Source organism: Saccoglossus kowalevskii, chromosome 13 (assembly GCF_978046115.1).
Source record: "Saccoglossus kowalevskii chromosome 13, keSacKowa6.1, whole genome shotgun sequence".
NCBI classification, from domain to species: domain Eukaryota; kingdom Metazoa; phylum Hemichordata; class Enteropneusta; family Harrimaniidae; genus Saccoglossus; species Saccoglossus kowalevskii.
In genome coordinates, this window is record NC_140653.1 from 35579926 (window position 1) to 35601825 (window position 21900).

Genomic DNA, 21900 nt, shown 5'->3' on the forward strand with positions numbered 1-21900 from the left:
ACAAAGGTTCACATCCATTCAATGTGCACACATTCACAAAGGTTCACATCCATTCAATGTGCACACATTCACAAAGGTTCACATCCATTCAATGTGCACACATTCACAAAGGTTCACATCCATTCAATGTGCACACATTCACAAAGGTTCACATCCATTCAATGTGCACACATTCACAAAGGTTCACATCCATTCAATGTGCACACATTCACAAAGGTTCACATCCAATCAATGTGCACACATTCACAAAGGTTCACATCCATTCAATGTGCACACATTTACAAAGGTTCACATCCAATCAATGTGCACATATTCACAAAGGTTCACATCCATTCAATGTGCACACATTCACAAAGGTTCACATCCATTCAATGTGCACACATTGACAAAGGTTCACATCCATTCAATGTGCACACATTCACAAAGGTTCACATCCATTCAATGTGCACACATTGACAAAGGTTCACATTCATTCAATGTGCACACATTCACAAAGGTTCACATCCATTCAATGTGCACACATTCACAAAGGTTCACATCCATTCAATGTGCACACATTCACAAAGGTTCACATCCATTCAATGTGCACACATTCACAAAGGTTCACATCCATTCAATGTGCACACATTCACAAAGGTTCACATCCATTCAATGTGCACACATTCACAAAGGTTCACATCCATTCAATGTGCACACATTCACAAAGGTTCACATCCATTCAATGTGCACACATTCACAAAGGTTCACATCCATTCAATGTGCACACATTCACAAAGGTTCACATCCATTCAATGTGCACACATTCACAAAGGTTCACATCCATTCAATGTGCACACATTCACAAAGGTTCACATCCATTCAATGTGCACATATTCACAAAGGTTCACATCCATTCAATGTGCACACATTCACAAAGGTTCACATCCATTCAATGTGCACACATTCACAAAGGTTCACATCCATTCAATGTGCACACATTCACAAAGGTTCACATCCATTCAATGTGAACACATTCACAAAGGTTCACATCCATTCAATGTGAACACATTCACAAAGGTTCACATCCATTCAATGTGCACACATTCACAAAGGTTCACATCCATTCAATGTGCACACATTCACAAAGGTTCACATCCATTCAATGTGCACACATTCACAAAGGTTCACATCCATTCAATGTGCACACATTCACAAAGGTTCACATCCATTCAATGTGCACATATTCACAAAGGTTCACATCCATTCAATGTGCACACATTCACAAAGGTTCACATCCATTCAATGTGCACACATTCACAAAGGTTCACATCCATTCAATGTGCACACATTCACAAAGGTTCACATCCATTCAATGTGCACACATTCACAAAGGTTCACATCCAATCAATGTGCACACATTCACAAAGGTTCACATCCATTCAATGTGCACATATTCACAAAGGTTCACATCCATTCAATGTGCACACATTCACAAAGGTTCACATCCATTCAATGTGCACACATTCACAAAGGTTCACATCCATTCAATGTGCACACATTCACAAAGGTTCACATCCATTCAATGTGCACACATTCACAAAGGTTCACATCCAATCAATGTGCACACATTCACAAAGGTTCACATCCATTCAATGTGCACACATTTACAAAGGTTCACATCCATTCAATGTGCACACATTTACAAAGGTTCACATCCAATCAATGTGCACACATTCACAAAGGTTCACATCCATTCAATGTGCACACATTCACAAAGGTTCACATCCATTCAATGTGCACACATTCACAAAGGTTCACATCCAATCAATGTGCACACATTCACAAAGGTTCACATCCATTCAATGTGAACACATTCACAAAGGTTCACATCCATTCAATGTGAACACATTCACAAAGGTTCACATCCATTCAATGTGAACACATTCACAAAGGTTCACATCCATTCAATGTGCACACATTCACAAAGGTTCACATCCATTCAATGTGCACACATTCACAAAGGTTCACATCCATTCAATGTGCACACATTCACAAAGGTTCACATCCATTCAATGTGCACACATTCACAAAGGTTCACATCCATTCAATGTGCACATATTCACAAAGGTTCACATCCATTCAATGTGCACACATTCACAAAGGTTCACATCCATTCAATGTGCACACATTCACAAAGGTTCACATCCATTCAATGTGCACACATTCACAAAGGTTCACATCCATTCAATGTGCACACATTCACAAAGGTTCACATCCAATCAATGTGCACACATTCACAAAGGTTCACATCCATTCAATGTGCACACATTCACAAAGGTTCACATCCATTCAATGTGCACACATTCACAAAGGTTCACATCCATTCAATGTGCACACATTCACAAAGGTTCACATCCATTCAATGTGCACACATTCACAAAGGTTCACATCCATTCAATGTGCACACATTCACAAAGGTTCACATCCAATCAATGTGCACACATTCACAAAGGTTCACATCCATTCAATGTGCACACATTTACAAAGGTTCACATCCATTCAATGTGCACACATTTACAAAGGTTCACATCCAATCAATGTGCACACATTCACAAAGGTTCACATCCATTCAATGTGCACACACTCACAAAGGTTCACATCCATTCAATGTGCACACATTCACAAAGGTTCACATCCATTCAATGTGCACACATTCACAAAGGTTCACATCCATTCAATGTGCACACATTCACAAAGGTTCACATCCATTCAATGTGCACACATTCACAAAGGTTCACATCCAATCAATGTGCACACATTCACAAAGGTTCACATCCATTCAATGTGCACACATTCACAAAGGTTCACATCCATTCAATGTGCACACATTCACAAAGGTTCACATCCATTCAATGTGCACACATTCACAAAGGTTCACATCCATTCAATGTGCACACATTCACAAAGGTTCACATCCATTCAATGTGCACACATTCACAAAGGTTCACATCCAATCAATTTGCACACAAATGTAATAAATTAACATCAGGCTATTCTTAATATTTCTCAGACTGACCAATTTTACTGAGACTATAACAATTTTAGAACAAATAATAAATGAGGAATATTGATTGAGAAACTGTCACGATGTATGACTTGTATTACCAATTTATTCCAAATATTTTCAGACATAATTTGGCAAAGTTTAAGGTTCACCATAATTGGAATACTTTCAATAATGAATATAAGTGTATTCATACATGGTACATCTTATAATTTTCAGACTGTGTTAAGTGACCCATACTGGGTACCATCAACAGAAGAAGAACTATTACATTTTGGTGAGAAAGCAGATTCCGAAAACCAGTCCCGCAAATACATGGACAGTGTACGGAGACGTAAAGGACTACATGTCGAGGAGAAAATAGTTGAACATGGAGAGAAACAAAGAACTTTGGGAAGAAATAAATAAAAATGTGTAGTTGTAGTAAGGGGAAAAGTATAACAGAATGTGAAGTTTCAGTATGTGGGAATTCAAATATATAAATATTATCCGAGAAAAGATCTACAGTTTACTAGTAATTATTGAAATGTACAACATAGTTATGTTTATTCTTTTCATAAAATTTTACTTGTCATCTTTATGCTATGTGTGTTGCAATAATCCCTAAAACCAATAACTGTGTGTTCTTAGCTGCCACAAGTTCAGAAAAAGAGAAGAGGTAATTCACATTTATAAATATGATACTGTATTTGCTCTATTAGTAGTGCATTTGAAAATTACAGAGATGATTCAGGATAAAACAACAAATTTTTGGTTTACATGCATTTCTATTGAAGATATGCTTCTAACATAGCAAATACAGTATACATTACTGACCCTAAAAACATGGATTAGAAACTTCATTTGTCATGTTTGCTTGCCTCAGTTACAGAGACATATAGGGGAAAATGGGTTTTCTGTCGCTAATTTGCATAAAGATCTAAATGTAAATTTAATTCCATTAGAAATGTCTTTATAATATTCTCCAACCATGAAAACATGGGTAGAGACATTTCATGCATCATATTCGCTTGTCTTGTTATGATATTGCAGAAAATTTAAAATTTGCCGACCATTTTGTTTATGCAAATTAGACCATTAAAAAGTTTATGGGATTCAGCATGCCTAAATTTTGTAAAAAGTCTAGTTCCCAGAATGCCCCTTGCTTCTTAGGCAGGGACTTTTTTAAAGAAATGGCACTAGACTAAAATACAACGGAGACTGACACACACCATGACAATCAAAATACTGTTGTAGATATTAAGTTTCCTTGAAATACAGATTACCAACGATTTCCTGGTTCATGCACAATTCATGTAATAAACCTACTATTGTCGATCCATAACTGCACTGTTTTTTCCATGGTTTGCTCTGTTCACTAGAGTTCTTTTATCTGGTTATTTAACTGGTGTCACATTTATGTTCAATTTTGCTTCAGTACATATATCTATTTTTTTTATAGTGACAACAAAAATTAACTTGTATGTTCAGCATTCAATGTTCAATTTCAACATCAGTCATACAGTGGTATAATCAATAACAAAACAATAGTGCCAGTACATATTAATATTAATGTATGTCTGTTCTATTGTTGTGGTACATATTGCTGGTTTGTCCACATCCATAGAGCAATTGCTAGTTTGTCCAGTTGGTTGAAATGCAATATATGGCATATTCAATATTGGGGCTGGATATAACAGTGTTGAGCTGGTCTAAATATATTTGCTTGAGTATTATTACCTTGCCCGTACCATCAAAGATGGAAGGGAAAGGTATATTAAGGGAAAAATTTTGTCCGGCGTTGTTGTTGTTGCCGTCGTCGTCGTCGTTAATAATTGTTATTGTATGCATAATAACTTTACTAATTCTATTCCAAACTTCATCAAACTTGGTCACCTTATTCATCAGTATAAAGTCTTCACTGAGTTTGAACAACAGATGTCCTGTATGAAAATATCATGCAAAAATTGAGAAAATCTGATAAAATATTTTGACTGTTTCTACTTGACTGATCACTGGTGATACACATCAAAGTTCACTGATCTCAGTGGAAATATGCATTGTTGTATGTGTTCAATGAAGCAAATGATTTATCTTGTAATTTATCTCAGAATCCCATACTGGGTTTCAAAACCAACTCATGGAGAGATTGCACAGTCTGATACACATTTGCAAACCTACCAATAAAATCTTTACAGAAAACAAGATGTCAGAAAATCAATATAAGCACTCCTATGAACTGGGTGCCAAACTTTGATCAAGATCTGAAGCTAATAGAAAATCTGTTTAGTTCTAAGTTATCAAATCAAAAACAATACATAAAAAATACATAAAAAGCAAAACATTTTATCCACATTTTAAAAAGAAAATTGTTCTAAAATATATGTATTCTGTATTTGACAAACAGTTCATTCGACAAATGAAAACTCACAGGAATATGTGTTAGCTATTAGAACAGAATGATAGTTTTTATAATATAGGTTTAAAAACACACTTCAAAGATTGCAGTGTTTGAAGATTTAGATTCTCAGGAGGCAACAGTACTGTTGACTTCTCCCTCCACTGGACACCAACTAACTATTTAAGTTGATTTGCATACAAAGCAGAGCTTGCAACATGATAGCTATTCATAAAGGGTGTTTTTTTTTACTTTTCATATAATACAGTAGTCACACAATGAGGCAGTTCATATTTGTCTAAGTCAATCATTAATTTTTGACAGACACCTGTACAAAATACTTGGACAAAAGCCAGCTAAGATTTTCTGGTATCTTGCATGTTTTATGAATCTATTCACGTCTAAATGCAGCCCTTTTTTTTGAGATGGGGCATTTGTTTTTATACTAAAATATCAGAATTACTTTGAATAAAGCTGGAAATTATGTCCCTTAAAATAATTAAACAAATAAGGCACCAATGTTTTTGTAAGATATTTACATCTTTAATGGACATTCGGTAGACTGATTCCCCGCTGTTGGTTCAACCCCAAAACTTGTTTGTATTCAAAATTAATTATGACAATGCATATTTATATTGAAACAAACTATGATAAAGGGAATTATATTATATAACAAAGGGCAAGGTCACCAGAGTTCAACTATTTTTAACTCTTGCGTTGGTTTTTGATAAGATGGTTGACTCTCTAGTAGAAGTTGACTGCAAGGTGTTGATTATGACAGTGGTACTTCAATATTATCAGATGTGTCAGTTTTGTATAGGTTCAAACACATCTGCTGATATGTTCAATTGAGGTAGACAGATTTTTTACTCCCCCGTTTGGACAAAGTCTGAAAACGGGGACTATTAATTTGGGTTCAGTGTGTTCGTCCAGAGCCATATCTCGGACACCCTTTGACCGATCTCGTTCAAACTTTGCACATGGACGTACATATGCACGCAAATTTTCGTTTTTATTTGATTATTAAAATATGGCTGACTCGCAGCCATTTTTCTCTCAAATTTGCTAAATTCTGATATTTAAACATGTCCATAACTGTTTCTCGGAGCTGAACAAGGTGGTTTCAAACAAACTTTGTATGGTTGCATATTTGGTTATAGGTGCATGTAATTTTTTTTGTTGAGATTCGTCCAAGATGGCCGACTGGTAACCATTTTTTTTTTTGTACTGATTCCTCCATAAGATATGGTCTGATTCAGTTCAAAGTTTCTACATAAGTACTATACTTCAAGATAACACAACACCATGTTTTGTTTTGAGATTTGATCAAATTTGTGGAAATGACGGCCATTTTTTTTTAATATCTTAAAATCAGTCTGTAACGTGTCCATAACTGTTTCTCGGAGCTGAATATGTCACTCTATATGCCGTTACTACCCCATGTGTGTTCCAAATTTAGCGGGGAAGGGGGTGTTTTTCACCTTTTAAAGCGGGCCAGCACGGGAGGCAAATAGGCCCCCTTTAAAATTCTAATGTTTGCAATAGGCCCCCAGGAATAAACTTACAGGGTTGCTGCGCCCTCTGTAGGCCCCCTCTTGAACAACCACTCCCATACACCACCCTAGGCCATAGCTTGTTTGAGTTGATCACACCCCATTTGAGTGAGAAAAAAAAACTGCAGAGAATGCTCGCAATAGGAGTAGGATGTTCTCAATATATGTCTGCAATAGGTTGTTTTTTTTTTATTCAATATGTCTGCTCTACATTTACAGTGCCCACAATAGGGGGTATGGTTTGGCAATGGGCTGCAGCCCTAGGGGCCTATTATTTTTTAGCAAGAATGCACATGGTGTAAAGTTTTAATATAGAGTGACCCCCGGAACTATTTCCTGGTGAGTCGGCTCTCCCATCAGCTGCTAATACTACATTTTCTGGAGCAATCCTATCAATGATATTTTTCTCCATTTCCAAATATGCCCTGTTTAGTAGAGCAGGTGCAGCAAATCTAGTCTGATTGGTATAAAAATTAGTTTTTGAAATGCAAGCCAGACCTAGGAACCTTCATAACTTTGCAAACTAAGAGAACACACTGCCTGAACATAAAATTGAGGTGGCAAGAAGGGAATTAATGCCCAATGTACCAGCATATGTTGATGATGAATACCATATCATTTTATGGTCACTTGGGCACTGCAAAATCAGTTTCATACAAGGCCCGACAGTCTGAAATCTGGTGAACTTGATTAGCTGATTACAAGTTGAGCAGTGCATAGTTCCTGGATTTGTGTTTTACTACAAATAAATTTAACATCATGAACTAACTGATTCTCTTCCGTTATACCTCTTGTTTACTCTCATTCATACCATCTTTACGGAAATTCATGTCGGCCTGATCAGTAATTGGTGGTGTCACGTTATCTCCCACTACCAGCTCTGGTGTACAAGCATTCAAGATGTCGGACATCTTGATGTAATCTAATTTTGCTTCCAACTGTGAATATAATGCAATTTGGATTCTCAACTTCCACAAAAAGGAGGTTAGGGGAATTTATAAAATGGGAGGTAGTTGTAGTGATACCATCACAATTAGCATATTATAGTACCAGCGTAGTGCCATGACTAGACTGGCAAAGTCGGGACTTCTTTTTTGTTTTACAAAAAAAAATATAATTGTCAATTTAGCCCTTTTAACTAGCGAAAACAAGCCATGCATGGCACAGTCCCCGTTAGTTATCAAATATAAGATATATAGTTTTGTTTATAGTAATATGGCTGGTATATAACCATGTCAGGAATATGATTTTTTGACATTAAAATGATTGACATTTGTATCTGATCGTAAAAAAAGTACTTGTCCATATTGAGAGATAATGCTCTGGAACAGCATTCAAAATCATCCATTTTGAATACATGTATATATATAACATGATGTATAACGAATATATAAAATTTGAATATAATCAGTCAAATCATTTAAGAGATATGGCTCTAGAAGCCCAATCATTAAAACAAAATGGCCGCCAGTCAACCATTTTAAATCCAATCTGAAAAATAAAATGACGTGCATCAGGAACCTGTAATGTCTAGTGTATGTACCAAGTTTGAACGAAATCCACCCAGAAATGCTTGATATTTGATGATTTTTTAGCACAAAAATGACCACCATTCGGCCATTTTGAATAGGATCGTCAAACCAATATATCTGTTTATCTATGACATGATGTATAATGAATATTTAAAATTTGAACATAATCAGTGAAAGCAAGTCAGAGATATGGCACGAGAACCACATTTATTAAAACAAAATGGCCGCCAGTTGGCCATTTTTAATCTTATCTGAAAAGCAAAATTATTTGCATCAAGGTCCCATAATGTCTAATGTATATATACCAAGTTTGAACAAAATCCATCTGTGAATAGCCGAGAAAAGCTTGACTTTGATGATTTTTAGCACAAAAATGGCCGCCATTCGGCCATCTTGAATCAGATCAAGAAACGTGCGTATGTATAATATCATGTATGATGTATGTGTGAAGTTTGATTGTGATTGGTCCAGGCATTTCTAAGATACAGGTCAGAACGCACGCACAGACACACGGAGGTCAAAACATAAGTCCCCGTTTTCGGACTGCATCCGAACAGGGACTAACTAGCGCGACTGGACACACCACTGCGTTGGAGTGAAAACCGGAACGGAATCACTCCGGTGATTATGCTAATTAAAAGTTGTTGACTAGCATTTACAACGAATCGGAGTGCAGCTGTATACGTCACATCTTATCTTTGTTAATGTACGTAACCTTTCACTTATGAGGTCCCAGCGATTTTGAAAGATTAGTTATATACATTGGACATTTAAATCGACTTGTTTTCAGTAAACATGGATGAAAGTATCGCCTTTGCCCTTAGAAAGTTAAAGCATGGTTTATAGTTCCATGGTTAAAGTATCCATCTCTGCGATCGAATCGAATCAACCTTTAAAAGGTCATGTTTACTTTCACACACCCACTCATGAATAATCAATGACATCATGATTAATTAATAGCAGTCAAATGCCCGCAGATGCGTCCAGTCAGGATTTCTTTAGCGGTCAGGTTAGTTTTCACGATCACGCTGAAAGGATTAAAATTTGAGTGTTATTAAACATTCAAGTCAGGTACCAGTGATCGCGGAATTTGCGACCCTTTCAATCGAACAAAGACGCACAGAGAATCGAATTGTGTCACATTCGGTCTCAGCCGCGCTGTAACTCTTTCTCGGCCGCCCCAAGACTGACTGCCTCGTGGAGAGCTGCCACGACTCTCAGGGACCAGCTTTATTCACTTTTCCAACTGTTAACCAATTACAGAGTAGTTTAATAGCTCGAGGCGTGGCCTCCACACATTCAATTCGCATATAGCCAATCACACAAAGTATTTAACATGCCTTAACGTCTGATTAATTGCCCCCCCCCCCCGATGTCGGGACATAATTCTCATAGTTATAGGCGTCTTATTGTTCCAACTAACATTCCGTATTCGACAATTATAACCGCCAGTTGTCTTTTGGTTAATCTCACTAACATGCAATGAACGCTATCATGATAAATTGTAAGCAGATGCGGATTATCCAGGGGTCATCAGTGAATGTCGCTATGACTACAAAAAACGGCCTCAGCTAAATACATGAAAATATAAATCATGGCACGTCGTGCACAGTCACATCATGGAAGAAGTTTCAAGAGGTAGCACCAATCTGGAATGACCACATTTATGTAAAACAGACTGAACACTTAAAAAGTGATGTACCTTATGGTGGTTACCACAGACGGTGCTATCAGTATTATACTAACAAAGACCACAGTCTCCCGTAGAACGAGTCCACATAAATGTTGCCACCTACGAATTACAAGTGATGAACCTAGCCCACCAAAACGTGTTAAGCTATCAGATGTTCTCCCACGAATTAAGGAAAAAGAACGTATATGCTTTTTCTGTCAAAAAAAATATAAAATCAAACGTGATAAGAAGAACTATGAAATGCCCATCCCATGTGAACATGATGTTGTAGAGGAAAAGATCAAAAGTGCTGCTAGAATCAGAAAAGACAAGAGAGTACTCCTTAATATAGAGGGCAAAGATCTCAAAGCTATTGAGTACAGTTACCACCAAACATGTTAGTTATGATAGTTACACCAACAAGAAAACTCTTGCTGCTATGGAAAGGCAAAGAGCGGAAAAGGGAAAAAAAGCTTCTCATTCTGCCTTTGAAGTGAGATGAGTACGTTAGATCCATACCTGATGAACCAAATACAGTGATGACTTTTCGCACATACAAGCTTAAAAAAAGGATTATTTCAACATATGCGGAAAGGGTGAAAATTTGTACGTCCAAATGTGAAACAGTGTGAATTTGAGGATGTAATACCATCACTATTGAAGTAATTAAAGCAATGTCCGGATGCTGATGAGGAGAGCTCACAGGAAGAGATCCAGGAATCAACAGATTATGATAATGATGATGATAACATGAATAATGTGTATCACTGCGGTATAATGATTCACCAAATCATCATGCATATCAAGCACACTATGCCTTGGCCTCCATCCCCTGAAGACCTCACCAAAGAACAAATACAGGTGCCAGATTTACTATACAATCTGCTTGCGTACATCATCACAGGGACTTCATCGTCTGATTCAGCTAATAAGGTTGAAATGAGTGCTGATACAGACCGCTCCATTACTGATTTGGCAAGGACATGATTACTATTGTTCGAAAGGGGCATGTCAAAACAGTAAAGAGCCTTGAACTTGGTATTGCAGTTTGTAACCTGACTGACAACGAAGAGGTCATAACTCTTCTAAACAAATTTGGTCATACCCTGTCATATGACACAATACTTGAGTATGAGAAACATGATTGGATTCTTGCAACCAGTCAATGAAGTCCAACAGAAATCCCTGCCATGTACACACTGATGAAGCACTCACATTACTTCTCCCAACTCCTCGAACTTCCAGAGGTGGACTGCGTGTATGATCAAGCCTGTTATGCTAAAGCATGTCAGAATGTAGTCAATCGCTTAGGTGCTTTTCATACAATACCAGTCTTCACTTCATGCATTTTCAAATTGTATGGAGATGCCGGCCCCACAGATGTCATCACGGAGTCTGGTATTTATTTATTTAACACTTTACTTAAAGAGGGTAGGCCAATATACAATAAAGTAATTTTCATTGGGCCCTCTGTAGAAACAAAATACACAGTATACACACTATAGGCTTGAGCCATTCACAACACATTTTTCACTAAGATATATTTTGTAAGTTTTCTTTAAAATGCCTGATGAGGCTGAATTTCTGATATGGGATGGTAAGTTATTCCGCGGGTTACCACTCTATACTGAAACGTCCTCTGGCCCATGGATGTTTTCCATTTAGTAATGCGTAAATTATTTTTAAGAGAGGAACGTGTACTATACTTGTGGGTTTGGCAGATAGGACTGAACATTTCGCATATATATAAAGGCGCCAAGCCATTGGTTGCCATATACATTACGATACCTAGAAAATATGAAATTCTGTAATCGATAGGCAAGATACTATGTTTTTTGAACAGTTCATACGACGATTGCCTAAAATTGTCAGAGGAAATCACCCGAACTGCCCCTTTCTGAAGCTTATATACCCGACTATATAAATTTTATTGACTTGTATTGTCTCATACTATACAGCAATAGTCCAATAACGACCGAATAAATGACTTCTGACGTAAATAGGTAAGAAGCTGTGAACTTTCATAAGAACACCAATTGTTTTGCTAAACTTTTTGCTAAGTATATCTACATGATGATTCAATGAAAGAGTTTTTTCTAATACTACACGAGCGACTTTTCAAAACTGACTGTTTTAATTATTTCACCATTGAAGTTAACCAGAAAATCTTCACCAACATTATTAGCCTTTGACGGGATCCAACGAGCATAGATCTTGATTTAGATGCGTTGATTGACTTGTAATTGCAATTAACCCAACGCAAAATTGGCCAAACATCATCATTAATGCACTTTGTGACTACATTGATACTTGGTCCAGACGATAACAGAGTTTGATCGTCCGCATACATATCAATTGAACTATTTTCAAGAAATAATGGCAGGTCATTAATAAATAGAAGAAATAATAATGGTCCTAAAATTGAACCTGTGGTACACCATGACGAATATTGACAGCATCCGACTGTTTACCCATCAAATACACAACTTGCTTTTTGTCAGTTAAATAAGAATTAAACCATATAAGGGAGATTGGAGAAATGCCATAAATTGAGAGCTTATTCAATAATACATGTTTATCTACCATATCAAACGCCTTGCTTAGATCAAGGAAAAGCAAACCACAAAAAAAAACATCATTCATTTTGCTAAGTAATGCATCGCATTGCTTAATCATAGTTGTATGGCAAGAATAGGATTTCCGAAAACCTGACTGCGATTTAAAAATTAAATCATGACTAAATAATGCACGTGTTTTTCAGAGATTTTTGAAATTATTGGGAGCAACGAAATTGGACGAAAATTACACAAGTCATTGGACCCACCCTTGTGTAATGGAATAACTTTGGCATGCTTAAACATGTCTGGAAAAATATCTGATGAAATACTGAGGTTGAATAAATAAACAATACTTTCACAATTGTTTGGATGATGTATTGTCAAAACCAGCTGACTTAGAACTAGATAGTGACAACATGTGACCGGCGGTATAACAAATGGTCGGGTATTTGGGTTCAATACATTTCCGTAACTTGTCGGCAACAGATGCGAAAAGTGTATTAAAATTATTAACACGAGGTTATTGCCAACTAAAATATGAACGTTGAGAGAGTTAGGTTTACCACCACTGATCAAATCGTTAAGGGGTTTCCACATGGCGGCACTGTTGGAGCTATTGATTTTGATAAGTTGAATATAATGGTTTTTCTTAGCGGCCTCGATTAAATTATCTACCAAATTACGTTTGGCTCTATATTGGTTTAGGTCAGTAACATCACTCAACGTACGTGCAAGCCTTCGAATATTGTCTCTTTCTCTAATTTTAAGTAGAATGTCCGTATTCAGCCATCCTGGCTGTCTAAATTTTGTCACACGTCTACAAACAAATGGGGCATGCGAATCACATATTACTAAAAATCGAATGCCATGTCTCAAATGCTAAATTAGTATCAGTAATATTGTGTACGGAAAGTAGAGGCGTGTTCCGAAAGTCGGCCAAAAATAGAGACTCAATGAACACTTCGAAATTTCTATAGCGAATAGAAACATGGTTGTTCGATTGAGGGAAGGAACGAAGTTTACGAACCACGAAAAAAGTGTTATGGTCCGAAATAGCCAAATGATGAATGAAAGCCAAATTAACACTTTCAATTGGTATAGTAGCTTCTGGTTCATTGCAAGGTATTGTAACTAGTCATCACTATAACAGGGCTGTAAGAACTCGAAATAATGTATGAAGCTCTATCAAGGATCCAGTTTCAGACGTTTGGAGGCAAACTCAACCCAGATGTGTTTCATCGTTTTGACATTAATATCAATCTAATTGAAGATCAAGTTCTGAAAATTCAAGACTGCCTTGAGAAAGACACAGTCAATGTGGTTCTACTGTCTGAAAACTTTCAGAAGCTCTTTACATTGTCTGAAGAGTTTTAACATAGGATGTAGTAACGCAGCAACTACAGTAAGCTCCACCTTATCAGATATCGATATTATATTTTAAAACTTGTTTCCAGTAGGAATAAATCTACACGAGCCCTTTAATAACAAAAATACGCAAATGATACGTGTAGTAAAAGTCTTGTGGTGTTTCGGTGACGGTGTGTGGTGGCAGAGCAATCTCTTTCCCATAGGTCTTTGCGCTTTACGCAATAGTACCTCTGCCACAGGCAGCCTTCAATTTTGTGGTCAATCACCTCACTACGCACGGCCATTTTCCTGTAGTTTTTACATCTGAAAACGTATTACAAAAAATGGAAAAAAACGAATGTTACATCCGAACTATTTATTCATGTCAGACTTCAGTAAAAACGTAATTACAAATCATTTTATTGCGGACTATGTTTTGCAAGGTGATGTTATTGTAGTGAAATGGCGCACGTGATACACAAAAACTTGGAAGAAAAAACGTTCTGTTATCGTATATAGTTGGGAAAGAAATATTAAACACTAATTTCACTGAAACGGGTTTCATAATATTTCTGTTCAACTTTTATTTTGGTGAATATTTCAATACTATTTCTGGCTTGAACGGGTTCGATTTGCCGCGTCTAACCAAGGGCGGTAGGCATAAGCGTAAGATAAGCCAGGATTGATGACAATTTTTAAATGTTGACGATTTATACATTTACTTTGAATAACTATGTCTAAATGTACCTTATATATGTACACAATTCGACTGTACCATTCGCTTATATTATTTAATTAAACATTCGATTTGAAACGCATTGTATCCTTCGAGCCGTAAGTTATGAATTAGCTACATAAGAAGTATTGAACAGCGCCGCCACTGGCAATTTTTCGTTTTGGCAAATATCCAAAAGAAACGATTTCGTTTTCGGCTTCACGCTCGCGGCACATTTCTCGTTTTCTTAGTTTTCGCCATAAAGGAGAAATATTTAGCGAAACTATAATATTGAAGGGGTATAACACAGTGTGTTCCATTTTCGGACACCGCGCAGACTTCTCGTGTTCGTGTGGCAAATAACCACATCATGATTATTTTAGTGTAAAATAGTACTTACTTTATATGTGATGGTTTTGAAAAATCTTTATGAATACAGAAATAGACTGAATTTTTCATGAACATATTGAAAAGTTTACTTGGTCGAGCCTATTTTTGAGTTATCGCACCCTGACGCCGGTTGTACAAATATTGTTCAAAATCAGAGTCACCCGGGAAGTTGGGTGTTAACAACGCATCAATAGCTGCGGTAGTGTGAGGGTATATCGTTGTTTTATTCCCGGTCAGCTTATTTCGCCCGTCATGAAACTAATTTTAAGTATGCACAGAACGGCAGCTACGCATCTAGTGACAGCGATGCATCATGAGTGACCGCACAACAGCGATTATTATTAAAGTTTCACAGCAAACACCCGATATTGAGCCCAGATTAGTGATTTTTGTTTTTTAATGATCGAACATGGTGTTACCCTGTTTTATACTCTGTAATACAAGTCTTTTACGACATTCAATATAATTTCTACATTCCATCATGAAATGATATTCACTCTCAATTACATTACAGGTTTTGCATTTACGTTCTGCCCTTGGTATCTGTCTATGTCTGTCATTTTCTATAAGTAACTTATGATCTGAGATCCTGAATTTGCATAAAAGTTGTCTCGGTTTAATATTGTTGATCTCTGTTAAATAATTTTCTATTTTAAATTCAATTTTAAATTTTCTGTATGTGGCTAATTTATTTGTCTCACCATTTATTCTTACGTCATTAAATAGTTCACATTTTCACTGTTCTGTGTATTTTTTCTTTAAAGTAAGACAGTAAGTTTTTTATTCAATATATCTTTATCAGACTTTTCTTGTTGTCTGATGTAACTATTCAAATTAGTATCCGCAATGTTTTTTTTTTACTTCATTAATCCTATATATACCATACTATAATTTGTGGTGTGTTGGGATTGATTGATTTGAGCATGAATTTTAATGAATAATGGGTATCTTCCAAGCTCTACTAAAATTGCCAATTTAGTTGTTCTTTTACTGATGCCTCCTAATAAGAATCTACAGAAGGAAAAATTGACAGTTTCAATGATATTATTTTTGGTAATCTCTTCCCCCCAAACTTGGCACCCATAATTTAAAAATCGGAGTGATTAATTTATCAAAAAGGTTTAAGGCCGTTTTAAATGTGTAACTTGACACCGAAGCCAGCATGTTCTTGAGTGCAAACAACACTTTCAATGCCTTTTCTTTAAGTGTATTACATGCAGCATTAAACTTTCCATTATGAGTAAAAATAATCCCAAGATAGTTGAAATTGCCAACTATTTCAACTTCTGAACCACCATAATAAATATTCTCGTTAATAATTCAGTTTCTCTTATTAAAGATCATTATTTTGGTTTTATCTAAACTAACTGAGTGTTGCCACTTACGGACGGAACAGTTATTATAGCCGGGGCAGGGCCGGCAAATTCCGGGGGGGGGGCTCCTTATTTCTGAAGTATCAAGAAGGGGGCAGTTTTTTCCAGACAGCATTTGGGGGGGCACCTTATTTATAAAATATTGCAAATTATAAGTTACAACATGCAATACTTTCTTCACAGAATTTTGCAAGTATAAACTGTTACTTTCTTTCCAGGCTGGTATTATCGGCATTGTATTTCTATAGCATTTCGAAATTATTACACTAGCAAATATCGCATTTTAAGTCTGTTGTAAATCTGGAATGCGATTTGTAATTATAAACTGTAAACAGAAATAAACTAGTTATAAATTGCAATAATGTCAATATAAATGTTGACAAATACAGTACATGACAACACCCTGTAAAGTATGAACGGTTATATGTCAAATAATTTATATTGACTACAGAACAATAAATTAAATAAAACAAGTCATGCATGGCACAGTCCCCGTTAGTTATAGAATTTAAGATATATAGTTTTGTTTATAGTAATATAGCTGGAAAATAACCATGTCAGGAATATGATTATGATGATTGTATAGCATTAAATTTGACATTTGTAACTGGTCGTCAAACGAGTACTTGTCCACATTAAGAAATATTGCTCTGGAACAGCATTAATTAAAACAAAATCAGCCATTTTGAATACATGTATATATGGTGTACAATGTCAGCATCCCTCATTTTAATTTTATGTCATATTACCTCAGACCCTGCAAATGGAAGTGTGCATGGAATCATGGGAAGAAACGGTGTGTATTGTGATAACTGTCATAAAGGTGGTTGACAGGTCATACTTGTTTTCAACTCTGGAAGGACAGTGGGTTCTACCAGGTGTGCTTGTAATTTACATAACAAAGGGTGTTTACAACTTTGAAAGGAGAATTGGAATCTACCAGGTGTGCTGTTATTGAATAACAAAGGATGTTTATGATCGAATAAGTTGCCTACGTGACACAGCTGCTAGCAAGGTCACATTCTGATTGGCTTATGTGGGAAAATCAGGTGGTGACACTGAATCATGCCTATAAATTGGACAGACACAAGACACATTTTGGGTCGATCATTTCAACTTGGTTCTGTCACTTCAACTTGCTTTCCTGTGTGTCCTGCTACGATATTGTTTGTCAAGTGATACAGGCTACAACCATCATTCTGTGAGACTTGTATAAACTGCTCTGTGATCTCCTGCTTCCAGCGGTGCCCTCCAGAATACCAGCGTTCCTCTGCAAGCACGACTCCTGTATTTCTTCGTTGTTGTGTTGCAGAAGCCATTGACTACCGTCCATTAATACATCCTGGAACTGTGAGTTATCACCAATGCACACTTCCCTAAGCAATCCCCTATTTTAGTGACTTAATTCATTGTATTTTTCTGTGCTTTATTAAGGTATTGATAAGCTTTAACTCGATATTTTGGTGTATGTTTATTTCATTTCCAGTACTATTGTCTTGTCTACCCCATACTAGCAGTGAAAGAACCCCCTGTCCAGTGTGAGTTCTGTGGGTGGCCCTCTCAATTGCGATAAGCAGGCCTTACACTGTGACATACATTGTATAATGAATATGTCGGAGATGGCTGTAGAAGTCCATTCATTAAAACAGAATGGCGCCAGTCAGCCATTTTGAATCCTATCTGAAAAATAAAATGACGTGCATCATTAACTCGTAATGTCTAATGCATGTTATAAGTTTGAACGAAATCCATCCATAAATGCCAGAAATGCTTGACATTTGATGGTTTTTTTAGCACAAAAATGGCCACCATTCGGCCATTTTTAATAGGATCGTCAAACCAATATATTTGTATATCTATGACATGATGTATAATGAATATTTAAAATTTGAACATAATCAGTGAAAGCAAGTCAGAGATATGGCACTAGAACCACATTCATTAAAACAGAATGACGTGAATCAAGGTCCTATAATGTCCAATGTATATACCAAATCCATCTGTAAACAGCCGAGAAATGCTTAATTTTGATGATTTTTCAGTACAAAAATGACTGCCATTCGGCCATCTTAAATCAGACCGTGGACAAAATTGATGTGCATATGTATAATGTCATGTGTGAAGTTTGATTGTGATAGGTCCAGACATTTCTAAGATACAGGTCCGGACGCACGCACGAACGGACAAACGGAGGTCAAAACACAAGTCCCCGTTTTCGGACTGCAGCCGAACGGGGACTAATTAAAAAAAGTGCTTTATGTAAATGTGTAAATTATACCACAATAAATAAATATAAGTAAGTGGAAATAAATAGGATGAAAGATTCTAAGCTATTAATTATATGCAGTTTGCAATCACTGTCACATGACTAAAAGTATGGAGATTTACAGGAAACACAATAAAGTATGATATAAAAAATTAGTAATATAGAATATATATAAAATATAACAATATTTGGTTTATCTTATTCTTTATTTATATTCCAATATTTCCCTGTTATTTCTCCTTTTTTCCCTCTTCGTTCTTTAATCTGTATCCTACTGTTCGTATTCTAAAACATCTTTTTCTTCCTCCTCCTTCTCCTCCAATTTCTGCTCCTCCTCCTGTATACAGTATTAACGTTTGAGTTCCTCACAAATGTTTACAACTTTCTTTCTGGCCAGTGAAGAGGGGGATCACAGTGAAGAGGAGGATCACAGTGAAGAGGGGGATCACAGTGAAGAGGGGGATCACAGTGAAGAGGGGGATCACAGTGAAGAGGGGGATCACAGTGAAGAGGGGGATCACAGTGAAGTGCGGTATTTGACAAGATCTGGGACAAGCAGGCACTAAACTTTACTTGGAGACATGCACTGTTTCGCTGATTTGTAGAAACATTTATTTTTCACTCAATGACTATAGTTTGCAGACAATCTACACCAACTACAACTAAACTAAATAATTAACTATAAAAATGTTTTAAAAAGAATTGAAAACGGGGGGGGGGGTCACATTACTTTTAGTCTTTGTCCAGGGGGGTCACCATAATTTTCATTGTGGGTACAGAGGGGTTTATTGATTTTGTTTCTACATTTACAAAAAATTGCCGGCCCAGCCCCGGCCATAAAAAACTGATCGGTCCCTTATTGCCGTACTCGGTCTTATCAAGATGCAAAACCAATACATCTACGAGTTCGAGTCAAAGCATGTCACAACGATAATGCTCGTAGTACTGTTTTTTTCAACAACTTTCAAAGAGGAAAATATTCGTGTATTATTTCTAGTATTCTATTGACCCAGGCACTTTTGCCTACCGCACTTGGCCAAACGGTGCAAATACGTCGCCATCTTGAGAGGCTGCTCTGGCCGTTGATACAACGCCCTCTGTTACCACCCCATCCGCGTTCCCGAAGCTGTGGCTGTAAAACGAAAACAGTCATTCGTACTTCTGAAGATTTACCAATTTTTGACATCAGCAGAACGCTAATTGAGTCACGAGCGAACGTTGTGGCAAACTCGGGCACCGAATAATCGATACCCCTATCATTCGTCCTTGTTCCGGCTCTCCAACTTCCGGGTTTCCGACATTAGCATTACTTGTTGTTGACACTTGGACAAATAAGATAAGTCTACTGAATTCATAACCAAATATTCAAAGTATGGCAGCGGTTGAAGTCAGCAAGTTACCAACACTGGTGAAAATATTAGATAAATGGACTCCATATTGTAATAACTTGCTTTCCATGTTGAAGAACAGCTTAATATCTAAACATATTTGGCCGTGTATGGATATGTACACAGACGACATTGACAACTGTACAACAGTATTCGGAGCAGCAAACAACTATCATCTGCCACCTTTTGAAAGAACTTATTTTATGTATTCCACCGATAGCTCCAAACTGAAGGAAGTACTCAACACAACTGGAGTAGTCAACTGGGAAAAGGACCAGATCATGTTTGAGAATATACCAATTCCTTGTTTTCAAGTTGTTCATGATGTTGCTAAAAACAAAGGATTTCAACTGATTTTCAATGCACCGCGTCAGATATTTATACTGAAAAACAAAGAATTATGTTCAAGAGCTGCTGCAAAACAACTTCCATCTGGAATCCAGTATGGCACTTTAAGAAATGAACACATCTCCTTGATAGAAAATAGATGGCTGAACAATGAAATAACAAGCTCACCACCATCAGTTCTTTCCAAGACGCTGAAACACTGTAAATCTTTTGCTGCTTTTGAGGCCGATGGAACACCAGTTTCTTGGGGCATACACAAGGAGTGTGGTGCTTTAGGATATGGATTCTGTGAACCGAGGTGGCGTGGGTCAGGCTTGTTTACAGTAATATTGGCTAAATTTAGTATAGAACTGTTGAATGCAGGAGTTACACCCTATCTTTTTGTAAGTTTAGGCAACATAGTATCAGCAAAATCGACAGCAAAAGTTGGTTATCAAATAGTGGATGATTTTGTGGCTACGAGGGTGATATTTAGACAAGCAGCCTGTCGGCTGAGATAGCTCTACTGTTAGCAATGCACATTTCAATTAAGAACTGAAGATATTAGAAAATGAACAATATGTATAGTATCAAAACAATCGGCCTTCCTGTTTTCAACAAGAAGTCGAAAATATCACTTTTTACCAAAAATTACAAAAATATTCACCAAAATTAGAGAATTATTTAAAGATATCATCACAAAATGAACAAATCTGAGAGATCCACATGTAGTACCTATATACAGTATATATATTGTAACGTTTTGTCCCTTTTGTTGATAGGTAAGGACAGGTAGCGTATTTCCCGCCAACAGGTAGAGGTTCTTTGGAGTAAAAATATATCACTCAGTGGGACTGGTGCGGGGCAAGAGAACTCTTTGATAATTGAATCACTTTAACACAGTATACGGTTAAAGGGGAACCGCTCAATCCCATGGATTGCACCAAAGAATCATGGGACACTATTGTTTATGTTGTTTACAAAGTTAATCTATCTTTTGTTATCCATTGTTATTTTAATCCAGAAAGTAAATTTGTTGTGAGATTAGGCTTAACTGGAAGGTGCCCCTTTGACCTCTTTTATTAACAATACAATAATGACATGAATTACATGGAAGTCACGTGGGGTCACACAGGTCACAGTCACATAGACTTGCCAAGACAACAGCACATTGAAGCTGCCCTCTGAAACCTTTACAGAGGATGTCACGCAATATCTTTACTGAGAACTTAAAGCAATGCACAATTATCTTGGTATAGGGCCAAAGTTATCTCTATATTCTTTGTCCAAGCTTTATGAAGTGCAAGGCCTTTAGTTTTTCAGGGGTCGGCTTGATCTTGGGGTCTTGTGGTTGAGTTG

At 36.8% G+C, this 21900-nt stretch overlaps 2 protein-coding genes across 2 annotated transcripts in view; both read left to right on the top strand.

Annotated features, from left to right (window-relative positions):
• The window catches only part of LOC102803854 (elongation factor-like GTPase 1), a 93248-nt gene extending 88881 nt beyond the window's left edge, over positions 1-4367 (top strand). Inside the window, exon 18 of the mRNA XM_085507270.1 lies at positions 3263-4367. Within this exon, the coding sequence (XP_085363396.1) occupies positions 3263-3451 (189 nt within the window). The 3' untranslated portion in view covers positions 3452-4367. The remainder of the gene's footprint in view (positions 1-3262) is intronic.
• Positions 4368-20127: 15760 nt separating this feature from the next.
• Positions 20128-21647, top strand: LOC146735399 (glycine N-acyltransferase-like). The gene is made up of 2 exons (XM_085506807.1): positions 20128-20869; positions 21324-21647. Exons 1-2 carry the CDS (start codon positions 20199-20201, stop codon positions 21325-21327), a joined length of 675 nt encoding a protein of 224 aa, XP_085362933.1. The 5' UTR covers positions 20128-20198; the 3' UTR covers positions 21328-21647.
• Positions 21648-21900: the final 253 nt, after the last annotated feature.

Bases quoted from the DNA above. Each gene is read 5' to 3' on its own strand.
- LOC146735399 (XM_085506807.1), top strand. From the start codon at position 20,199: ATGGCAGCGGTTGAAGTCAGCAAGTTACCAACACTGGTGAAAATATTA.